At 43.9% G+C, this 12,249-nt stretch overlaps 1 protein-coding gene and 1 long non-coding RNA gene across 12 annotated transcripts in view; one reads left to right on the top strand and one right to left on the bottom strand.

Moving 5' to 3' along the window:
- The window catches only part of stxbp5l (syntaxin binding protein 5L), a 254,822-nt gene that overhangs the window by 228,493 nt on the left and 14,080 nt on the right, over positions 1-12,249 (bottom strand). For all 11 annotated transcript variants that reach the window (XM_041865683.1, XM_041865667.1, XM_041865650.1 and 8 more), the window contains exon 2: positions 2,903-3,000. In XM_041865683.1, coding sequence (XP_041721617.1) covers positions 2,903-3,000 — 98 coding nt within the window. The remainder of the gene's footprint in view (positions 1-2,902; positions 3,001-12,249) is intronic.
- Positions 10,477-11,290, top strand: LOC121552681. Its single transcript, XR_005997284.2, has 3 exons — positions 10,477-10,564; positions 10,860-10,965; positions 11,093-11,290. It is a non-coding gene; the product is annotated as an uncharacterized LOC121552681 (long non-coding RNA).

The raw sequence follows: 12,249 nt of genomic DNA on the forward strand, positions 1-12,249 counted from the left end.
GAGAGTGGGAGGGAGAGTGGGAGGGAGAGTGGGAGGGAGAGGGGAGGGAGAGTGGGGGGAGTGGGAGGGAGAGAGGGAGGGAGAGAGGGAGGGAGAGAGATGAGGGAGAGAGGGAGGGGGTGAGACAGAGGGAGAGGGAGAGTGGGAGGGAGGGAGAGAGGGAGAGTGGGAGGGAGAGAGAGAGTGTGCGTGCGTGCGTGCGTGTAACTATTCTTGAGGGGACAACAAATTTACCAACTGGGAACATTTTGTTAGTCCCCACAAGGTCAAATGCTATTTCTAGGGAGTTTAGGGTTAAGGTTAGAATTAGTGTTAGGGTTAGAATTACAGTACCAGTCAAAAGTTTGGACACCTACTCATTCAAGGGTTTTTCTTTATTTTTACTATTTTTTACATTGTAGAATAATAGTGAAGACATCAGAACTATGAAATAACACATATGGAATCATGTAGTAACCAAAAAAGTGTTAAACAAATCAAAATATATTTTATATTTGAGATTCTTCAAATAGCCACCCTTTGCTTTGATGACAGCTTTGCACACTCTTGGCATTCTATCAACCAGCTTCATGAGGTAGTCACAAGGAAAACATTTCAATTAACAGGTGTGCCTTCTTAAAAGTTAATTTGTGTTATTTATTTCCTTCTTAATGCGTTTGAGCCAATCAGTTGTGTTGTGACAAGGTAGGGGGGGTATACAGAAGATAGCCCTATTTGGTAAATACCAAGTCCATATTATGGCAAGTACAGCTCAAATAAGCAAAGAGAAACGACAGTCCATCATTACTTTAGGACATGAAGGTCAGTCAATATGGAACATTTCAAGAACTTTGAAAGTTTCTTCAAGTGAAGTCGCAAAAACCATCAAGCGCTATGATGAAACTGGCTCTCATGAGGGCCGCCACAGGAATGGAAGACCCAGAGTTACCTCTGCTGCAGAGGATAAGTTCATTAGAGTTACCAGCCTCAGAAATTGCAGCCAAAATAAAAGCTTCACAGAGTTCAAGTAACAGACACATCTCAACATCAACTGTTCAGATGAGACTTGCTTGGGCCAAGAAACACGAGCAATGGAATATTAGACCGGTGGAAATCTGGTCTTTGGGGTTGCTTTGCTGGTGACACTGTCTGTGATTTATTTAGAATTCAAGGCACATTCAACCAGCTTGGCTACCACAGTATTTTGCAGCGATACGCCATCCCATCTGGTTTGGGCTTAGTGGGACTATCATTTGTTTTTGAACAGGACAATGACCCAACACACCTTCAGGCTGTGTAAGGGCTATTTTACCAAGAAGGAGAGTGATGGAATGCTGCATCAGATGATCTGGTCTCCACAATCCCCCGACCTCATCCCAATTGAGATGGTTTGGGATGAGTCGGACCGCAGAGTGAAGGAAAAGCAGCCAACAAGTGCTCAGAATATGTGGGAACCTCTTCAAGACTGCTGGAAAAGCATTCCAGGTGAAGCTGGTTGAGAGAATGCCAAGAGTGTGCAAAGCTGTCATCAAGACAAAGGGTGGCTATTTGAAGAATCTCAAATATAAAATACATTTTGATTTGTTTAACACTTTTTTGGTTACTACATGATTCCACATGTGTTATTTAATAATGTTGATGTCTTCACTATTATTCTACAATGTGGAAAATAGTAAAAATAAAGAAAAACCCTGGAATGAGTAGGTGTGTCCAAACTTTTGACTGGTACTGTACGTTAAGGGTTAGGGTTAGGAGCTACGGTTAGTGTTAGGGTTAGGAGCTAAGGTTAGGTTTAGGTTTAAGGTTAGGTTTTTGGGTTAAGGTTAGGGTAAGAGTATGGGTTAGGTTTAGGGTTAGAGAAAATAGGATTTTGAATGGGACTGAATTGTGTGACGCCACAAGGTTAGCTGTACTCTGTGTGTGTGTGTGTGTGTGTGTGTTTGACTCAATGGACACAACAAAGAAAAGAGGGATCCAATAGGGACCGAGACAAAGAACAGCCATGTTAGGTGTTGACATGTGCCCTCTAGTCTATACCCAGACAATTTCAAAACACAGGAAGAGCAGAGAAAGAAGGGAGAGAGAGGAGAGTAAGAGGGATAGAGAAAAAAGAAAGAGAAATGTAAAGAGAAGAGAGAGAATGAAAGAGGGAGGGAGAGAAAGAGGGAAAGAAAGAATGGAAGGGAATAGAGATATGGACTGAATGACAGGCCACATGAGAGAGAGCGGTGGTATTTGTGTTTAGCCTTTCAATGCTAATGCTAATTCCGTCACGGGTCTCCATCAAACAGAAACCTGAGCTCTCCCTCCAGTCAGCGCTTCATCAAATCCTCTGCTGCAGGTCCAGAGAGAGAGAGAGAGAGAGAGAGAGGGAAACAGAGTAAGAAAGGAAGAGACTGACAGATAGGGAGAGGGTGAGGAGAAGAGAGAGAGGGAGTGAGGAAGAGGTAGAGAGCGAGAGATCTAATTTTGGCCCAGCCAATAATTTAATCAAATCACATTTTCTTTTTTCATTAGCTATTCTCTGTACCGTCACAGATCTCTCTCTCTCTCTCTCTCTCTCTCTCCATCTCTCACACAAACACACTCTGTCTTCCAAGGACACACACACACCTTTCTGTCCCTCAGTAGCTAGACGGATTTGCTGAAGTCTATCACTGACGTTATTACCCAGGCCTGTCCACCTGGTTCCATGCCGATCCCCAGTGGCTGATGGGTATGAGCAGAGTGAGGCTGGATGTATGAGAGTATAATCTCCTACCTGAGGCGCTACACATCAACCACATCCTCCCCGGCCCAGGTGCCTCCTGGGAGCAGGCGAACGGACAGGTTTGACTCTGTGAAATGACAGCCATGACAGCAGCGCAACACAGAATGACAGGACAGGGGAGGGAGGGAGGGATAAAGAGAAAGGAAAGGATACATCCGTATGCCTCCTGTTCTGGAGCCGATGGCCAGGATCTTCTGGACAGGATCAAAGGCCAGGCAGGTGGGCTGGTATGGGAAGCCATGGCGCACCGTCTGGAATAGGAAAAACACAAACACACTTTAATTACCATTCACATTCAATACAAATTTTTTTAGTTAGACATGGGTGCATTTTTACAGAGGTGTTACGGAATAGTAATCAGTATGCAGGAAACCTTTCTTTTGAAGTCAAATTACTTAATTATAATAGATTAATTAGAGACAAACAAACACCTAAACATAGTCTGAAATAGAAGTAATGAATCAGGAGCAAGAGCCCATAAGAGATCAGAAAACAGAGAAGGAAGAAGGGGCTTCCAGAATGGGTAAACAACAAGAGTCTACACTGAGCTGCTGTCCATGGTCCTGAAATATTCAGCAGCTCTTTCCCCAGTCAACTAAGACTGGTGTTTAAATCTGCATGGGCGCTGTCCGCTAGCAGTGGTGCTGAAATCAATGCTGTCGCTGCCCAGAATCTATACTGATAATCATACCAGAGCTGTCCAAACAGGATGGTGCTGGAATATATGCATTGACGCTGTCTGGTGTCTGCACGGTGCTGAAATCCATACAGGCGACAACAACTTTCCAATGACTGTGTTGGAATGGACAATAAAGCTGTGTGTTATCCAGTGGCCTCCCAGGAGACCCAGCAGTGGCCCTGTTCATCTGTTTCCATTCTGACTAGCTCCTGTGTGTTTGTTTGGCTGAATTATGGCAACACCGTCTCTGTCCTCTCATCTTTAATTCATAGACATGAATTTGGAGCGGGGGCTACCAAACAACAGGCTGAATGAATGAGAGAGTGGTCATAAAAGCTGAGAGAGAGAGAGAGCGAGACAGAGACAGAGACAGAGAGAGCGAGACAGAGAGAGCGAGACAGAGACAGAGAGAGCGAGACAGAGAGAGCGAGACAGAGACAGAGAGAGCGAGACAGAGACAGAGAGAGCGAGACAGAGACAGAGAGAGCGAGACAGAGACAGAGAGAGCGAGACAGAGACAGAGAGAGCGAGACAGAGACAGAGACAGAGAGAGCGAGACAGAGACAGAGAGAGCGAGACAGAGACAGAGAGAGCGAGACAGAGACAGAGAGAGCGAGACAGAGACAGAGAGAGCGAGACAGAGACAGAGACAGAGACAGAGACAGAGACAGAGACAGAGACAGAGACAGACAGAGAGAGCGAGACAGAGACAGAGAGAGCGAGACAGAGACAGAGACAGAGAGAGCGAGACAGAGACAGAGACAGAGACAGAGACAGAGAGAGCGAGACAGAGACAGAGAGAGCGAGACAGAGAGAGCGAGACAGAGACAGAGAGAGCGAGACAGAGAGAGCGAGACAGAGACAGAGAGAGCGAGACAGAGAGAGACAGACAGAGACAGAGACAGAGAGAGCGAGACAGAGAGAGCGAGACAGACAGAGACAGAGACAGAGAGAGCGAGACAGAGAGAGCGAGACAGAGACAGAGAGAGCGAGACAGAGAGAGACAGACAGAGACAGAGACAGAGAGAGCGAGACAGAGAGAGCGAGACAGACAGAGACAGAGACAGAGAGAGCGAGACAGAGAGAGCGAGACAGAGAGAGCGAGACAGAGAGAGCGAGACAGAGAGACAGAGACAGAGAGAGCGAGACAGAGACAGAGAGACAGAGACAGAGAGAGCGAGACAGAGACAGAGAGAGCGACAGAGACAGAGACAGAGACAGCGAGACAGAGACAGAGACAGAGAGAGCGACAGAGACAGAGAGAGCGAGACAGAGAGAGCGAGACAGAGACAGAGAGACAGAGACAGAGACAGAGAGACAGAGACAGAGAGAGCGAGACAGAGACAGAGAGACAGAGACAGAGAGAGCGAGACAGAGACAGAGAGAGCGACAGAGACAGAGAGACAGAGACAGAGACAGAGAGAGCGACAGAGACAGAGAGAGCGAGACAGAGACAGAGAGAGCGACAGAGACAGAGAGAGCGAGACAGAGACAGAGAGAGCGACAGAGACAGAGAGAGCGACAGAGACAGAGACAGAGAGAGCGACAGAGACAGAGAGAGCGACAGAGACAGAGACAGAGAGAGCGACAGAGACAGAGAGAGCGACAGAGACAGAGACAGAGAGAGCGACAGAGACAGAGAGAGCGACAGAGACAGAGAGAGCGAGACAGAGACAGAGAGAGCGACAGAGACAGAGACAGAGACAGCGAGACAGAGACAGAGACAGAGACAGCGAGACAGCGAGACAGAGAGAGAGACAGAGACAGAGAGAGCGACAGAGACAGAGCGACAGAGACAGAGCGACAGAGCGACAGAGACAGAGCGACAGAGACAGCGACAGAGAGAGCGACAGAGAGAGCGACAGAGACAGAGACAGAGACAGAGACAGAGACAGAGACAGAGACAGAGACAGAGACAGAGACAGAGACAGAGACAGAGAAGAGACAGAGACAGAGACAGAGACAGATTAAATCATCACTTTGGCCTGAGGAATGAAGAATACAGAAACACCAGCATGGGGAGGGATACTGGTGTGAATCATGCCTTAAAAGGGAAGGTGTGTGTGTCCAGTATGTTTACATGTGGCTTCTGCTCCACTACTCACACTCGTGCTAATGGATGGCCTTTATAGCCTATAGATTTTCATTTAGGGGCCTGTTTTATTGCCCACTATTAAAACCTCCAGCAGCATCCAGAGTCCTACTGTATCCGTGCTCCCTCGGTGTCTGTCCACCCCAAATCAAGTGGCTTTCTAACATCGGACACTCCCTCTCAACTATCTCAACTTGCATACAACCAGTTTTCAGAGGAGAGGGAGTGCTATGTGGATACACTGTAAAATATTTACTAGTCATAGAAAAACTAGGGAAACCAAATCAAATATGCCTTGGCATAATCAATGGAACAGCTGAAGAAACAAAACTAATATCAACGTACACCTGTTCTATTTTTGTGCTGTGTCTCTGATACCATGTACTAAAAGAAAACAGGAAAGAATTTGAAGGTTTTGATCGCATGGATAATTCACAGCATGCTGCTATCAAAGAAGAAGTACTGTGTTCGTTGAGAAGAGTAAATATCTTCTATTTTGTATTTTGATTTCTTCCTATTCTCAGTGCAACCGCATATGTTGTTTTGCCAACACCTTCGAAAGGAGAGATATGTGTTTATGCTTCTCAAAAGGCTGAGAACGTAGCATTCAATCTGCATATAGACAGAGTGTGTCCCTTGGTGTGTAAGTGCAGGGTTGGGGAGATGGGTTAATAGTAATGAAATTCATGAGTGACACACACGCTCATGCACACACATACGCGCACACACACAAACACACAGCAGACCCCTGTAGGTGCGGTGGGTAGAGGGTCTCTGGCAGTGATACATACTGTACAGAAGGAACGCTTTAATCAGCAGTAGAACGGGTCTGGCTGGGATGAACTGCTGCTGCTTTGTGGACCTGACCTCTTATCTAACCACCGGCTGCCATTAACTTCTGACGACCTGGAGAGGAGGGAGATATGGGGAACTCCAGTCCCCCCCAGGGCCCCTGGCGTACCAAGCCCAGCTCGGTGCACTCTGCTCAGGCTACAGATGGGACCGATAGAGACCCACCCGGAGGGAAGAGCCATTAAATATATACATCACAGACATGGAGTGGATGAAAAATGCATTTACCCTGGTGAATCTCAGAGCTGCTCATGCATATTTCACAACCTCTAAAGCCCTTTTTCTGTGCGTTTGTGTGTGTGTGTGTGTGTGTGTGTCTGCTCTGGGTCCATCTCTATGGCCGCTCTTACACTTTGTTCTCCCTCATTCTCTCTCTCTCTCTTGCTCTCTCTCTCTACATACTAAAACAGGCTGTATTATGGATGTGTGGGGATCCACATGCAGCTGAGTTATCTATGTGTTGTAGCTATAACTCCTCACTGGGTTTCAGTACTGGCTCTGTGTCGGACTCCTACTGTAGCAGATAGACAGTGTTTGATGATAACACCCCTTCCTCTCTCCTCCTCTTGGGAGACTGTCGTTATCTTGCCACGTTACAAGATCTACTCTCTTTTTATGTCAGAGGCCTGTCAGAGGAATCTTCAGAGGGTGTCAAGATATCAAGCTATACCCATATCGCTCCTTCTCTCGCTCCCTCCTTCTCATCATCTCCGTCTGCCTCCCCCCAGCTCTGCCACCTCTCACTCTCGATCTCTCTCACCACTTTCTCTGTTAATTCTAGTGGACAAGACGAGCCTAATCTAAATATCTGCTAACAGCAGTGTTGTGACTTGATCCTCATGTCGCTCTCAGCTACAGTGAACTGCATGCCATGATGGAGCCAGACCAGTCATTGTCAACACAGAACTTTGTCAGCCTCAAGATTCATCAGCTGCTTTTAATCAAACACTGGAACCTGAAGTTTCTGGTGAAACCACACCAAACATGTCTCCTCATACGTGTCAAAAAATAAAAATAACAGTTTTTGCTACTGTAACTCTGAGAAAGATATCTTAATTCAAATATAAAACATGCTTGAGCACATCCAAAGAAACATTTTGTTGTACCATTACTACCTGAACGTTCTTATAGTGTAGCAGCTTGGATGGGTAATAAAAACACCTTAGAGTGGGAGAGACCTAGAGCACTGAACATAGACAACAGATACAAGCAGTAAACAGATCAAAACAACCCAAATATGGATGCACATATTGTTTCAGCTGTATGGCTATAACGTATGGTATGTGGTTAATACAAAGGAAGCCACTGACCTTGACTAATGTTAAAAACATTAATACACACAGCAGAATATGTAGAAGTCACATATACAGTTGAAGTCAGAGGTTTACATACACCTTAGCCAAATACATTTAAACTCAGCTTTTCACAATTCCTGACATTTAATTCCCTGTACTAGGTCAGTTAGGATCACCACTTTATTTTAAGAATGTGAAATGTCAGAATAATAGTAGAGAGAATGATTTATTTCAGCTTTTATTTCTTTCATCACATTCCCAGTGGGTCAGAAGTTTACATACACTCAATGAGTATTTGGTAGCATTGCCTTTCAATTGTTTAACTTGGGTCAAACGTTTCGGGTAGCCTTCCACAAGCTTCCCACAATAAGTTGGGTGAATTTTGGCCCCTTCCTCCTGACAGAGCTGGTGTAACCGAGTCAGGTTTGTAGGCCTCCTTGCTCGCACACGCTTTTTCAGTTCTGCCCACACATTTTCTATATGATTGAGGTCAGGGCTTTGTGATGGCCACTCCAATACCTTGACGTTGTTGTCCTTAAGCCATTTTGCCACAACTTTGGAAGTATGCTTGGGGTCAATGTCTATTTGGAAGACCCATTTGCGACCAAGCTTTAACTTCCTGACTGATGCCTTGAGATGCTGCTTCAATATATCCACATAATTTTCCTTCCTCATGATGCCATCTATTTTGTGAAGTGCACCAGTCCCTCCTGCAGCAAAGCACCCCCACAGCATGATGCTGCCACCCCCGTGATTCACGGTTGGGATGGTGTTCTTCATCTTGCAAGCCTCACCCCCATTTTTCCTCCAAACATAACGATGGTCATTATGGACAAACAGTTCTATTTTTGTTTCATCAGAGCAGAGGACATTTCTCCAAAAAGTACGATCTTTGTCCCCATGTGCAGTTGCAAACTGTAGTCTGGCTATTTAATGGCTGTTTTGGAGCAATGGCTTCTTCCTTGCTAAGCGGCCTTTCAGGTTATGTCGATATAGGACTTGTTTTACTGTGGATATAGATACTTTTGTACCTGTTTCCTCCAGCATCTTCACAAGGTCCTTGTGGTATGACGGCTGCGTGGTCCCATGGTGTTTATACTTGCATACTATTGTTTGTACAGATGAACGTGGTACCTTCAGGCGTTTGGAAATTGCTCCCAAGGATGAACCAGACTTGTGGAGGTATACAATATTTTTTCTGAGGTCTTGGCTGATTTCTTTTGATTTTCCCATGATGTCAAGCAAAGAGGCACTGAGTTTGAAGGTAGGCCTTGAAATACATCCACAGGTATACCTCCAATTGACTCAAATGATGTCAATTAGCCTATCAGAAGCTTCTAAAGCCATGACATCATTTTCTGGAATTTTTCAAGCTGTTTAAAGGCACAGTCAACTTAGTGTATGTAAACTTCTGACCCACTGGAATTGTGATAGTGAATTATAAGTGACATAATCTGTCTGTAAACAATTGTTGGAAAAATTACTTGTGTCATGCACAAAGTAGATGTCCTAACCGACTTGCCAAAACTATAGTTTGTTAACAATTTGTGGAGTGGTTGAAAAACAAGTTAATGACTCCAACCAAAGTGTATGTAAACTTCCGACTTCAACTGTACATTTACATTTTAGTCATTGAGCAGATGCTCTTATCCAGAGCGACTTACAGTAGTGAGTGCATACATTTTCATTCGTATACAAACAATAGATAAAGAAACCACTGGGGAGAGATTCAGAAGGCATCGTTGATGCACAAATACTGACTGGGGGTGGGGGTCTGAGGTGGGGGGGTTGTGTGTGAGAGAGAGAGACCCAAGAACGCATAAACACAGACACACACGTTCAACATCACACTAAAACACGCATCACACGCAGCTGGGGGCCCACTGATACATACTACTGTCTGTGCATGCGTGTGTGTGATTGTGGTTCTACCGTGTGTGTACATGTCTGTTGCTCTGTGCATCCATCCACACTCTCTTGCCTCATTGGGTGATAGTAGCCTCAGAGAAGACACAGTAGTTGAAGGAAAATGGAAATAACTTCCTACGCTAAAAATACCTATTTATCTTGCTTCATAGAATTATTAGCTGTTTGTATCAGTCAAAAGAAGGTGAAGACAGACAGAAGGACAACTCAACCTCCTCACCAACAGTGTAGGGGGAGATATTTTGAGGCTACTCAAAAATTCCTTTGATGTTTTGGGGAGAGGACAAAAACTGTAAGACAGATCTGAACACTGGTACTGTAGGAGAGGGGGATGAAGGGAGGAGTGGGGGACAAGATAGACGGGGTCTCTCGATAGAGACAAAACAAGAACTAGGAGGAATCAGTACATCGAAGTACATCATTGTGTCAGTTGTAAACAATTCCGGTTGCCTGATTGTAATTGTCCGTGGATTACAGTAAAATATTTTAAGGAAGAAAAGGCGATAGGAAAAAGGGAGGATCCTGAGTATTGATTTTGAGGAAGCCAGAAGCTGTAAATCCTTCCTTCAGTACAGAGACAGCAGCTTTCAGATTCTCACAGAACAGGATGAAGCCATTCTTATCCACATCCAGATATAATAAGTGCTTCCCAAGCACAACCACACACACACGCGCACGCATGCCCATTCAAGCGAGCAGGGGAGAGAGTGCAGTATGAGACCAGAGTCAAGGGATGGAAATAAATGAATGAGCTGGGATAACCTCTTCTTCCTAATGGGTACTGGCTACACTCTTAGAAAAAAGGGTTCATTGGTGTTCTATATAGAACCTTTTGGTTCTTATGTCAAAATGAAAGAACCCTTTACAGAGAATCCTTGAGAAAGTGGCTGTAGGGTTCTATAATTCAACAAATGTCAAAACACCAACTGCCATTTATCCAGCATTACGACTCAATAACGCTATTGTTTGAGGTAATTAAAGTTTACTTTTTCATTCAAATAAATGAAGCCATAATGATATGATAAACTATAGGCTAGATAGATAACGTTGTTTCAGAGTTTGAGCACTATATTAGGCTACCGTTTGTTACCTAGCAAGCTAGCTAGCTAAGCCTATAGGAAAAAGACACTTTAATTAGCTAGCTAGCCACTTTACAAGCTAGCTAACTCTTACAAATACATGTTAATTTTACTTATTGAATGTGCCAAATAGAGCTACAGACCCAGCCTGACATTGGCAATTAGCTAATTGTTACTTTTATGTCAGTATTTCAGGTTGGAGTTGGATGGGGGACCTGCCATGTTGCCGCTGAACCCAACTACCAGGCAGAGAGGATCCCTCTTTCGCCTGCTGTTGATGGCAACAACTGCATGTAAGTTGGTCTTCTACATTATAATAATGATATGTCTGCATACCAGTTTGTCTACATTCTTGCAGGTATAATAAGATTGATTCATATTTATGCTTCTTCTTCTTCTCCTCCTCCTCCTCCTCCTCAGGAAGCAGCTAGGCAATAACCCAACTTGTACTGTTCCATAAAGAAGGCATAACCCCTCTGAAGGCATCCAGAGTTACCAAAATTGACATTGGGTCATCATTCAAACAAAGAGGCATATTTCCAAACAATGTTTGCATTACCTAAACTGTTTGTGTTTGAGAGTAACTATAATGACAATAACATCAAAAGTATTTTGGTATTCTTTTGTGTATTATTTCATTATTTATTTTCTATATTTTCTATTATTTATTCTATTATTTTCTTATTAATTTCTTATTAGTAGTAGCCATCATTCATAAATGGCATCGTACAGGGTTCTATATGGAACAATTTGGTTCAGTGAAGAAGAACCCTTAGGGTTCTATATTGGCTCAGTAAAGAAGAATCCCTGGTCAAAGAACCCTAAAAAGGGTCCTATATAGAACTTTAAAATAAACATGATTTATTGTCACACACACCAGATAGGTGCAGCAAAATGTGTTGTTTTACAGGGTCATCCATAGTAGTATGGCAACCCCTGGAGCAAATTAGGGTTAAGTGCCTTGCTCAAGAACACATTTTTCACCTTGCCGGTTCGGGTATTTGAACCAGCAACCTTTTGGTTAACAGCCCAACGCTGTAACTGCTAGGCTACCTGCCACCCTTGGGGTTCCATATACTGTATGAAGTGTAAGGTAATGTGTACACTTACATAATTACTATATCATTATTAACAGGGCACCCCTCCAGTTATTGGACAAAATGGTCTTCTGAGAAGAACTGGCTTATGAGTTATTTTAGTAATAACTCTATGAGACTACAATTAAAATAATAGTAATACATTGATTAATCTGAAGGTATGAATTCTTTGGAAATCAATTGGAGTTCTTTACCGGAATAACAAGACAAACAATTTATACAATCAACATTTAATATCACTCAAAAATATTTACAAACTTAATGAGAATGATCAGGAAATAGAATGAACGTTAAGAAGTGAAGACCTGGAGATCCTGAACATTAAATTATGTTATACTCAGTCTGTGATCAAAGTTTGTTGTGGCTTCTTGATGGTTAAGGCCACATGTAGGTGAACAAAGGAAGAGGATGGCTGTGTGGTTCTGGTTCAGTTGGGTGGTTCCTCCTTCAGGTTTTTCCTTTGGTCCTGAGTTGATGTCC

Source organism: Coregonus clupeaformis, chromosome 4 (assembly GCF_020615455.1).
Source record: "Coregonus clupeaformis isolate EN_2021a chromosome 4, ASM2061545v1, whole genome shotgun sequence".
In the NCBI taxonomy this organism is placed as follows: domain Eukaryota; kingdom Metazoa; phylum Chordata; class Actinopteri; order Salmoniformes; family Salmonidae; genus Coregonus; species Coregonus clupeaformis.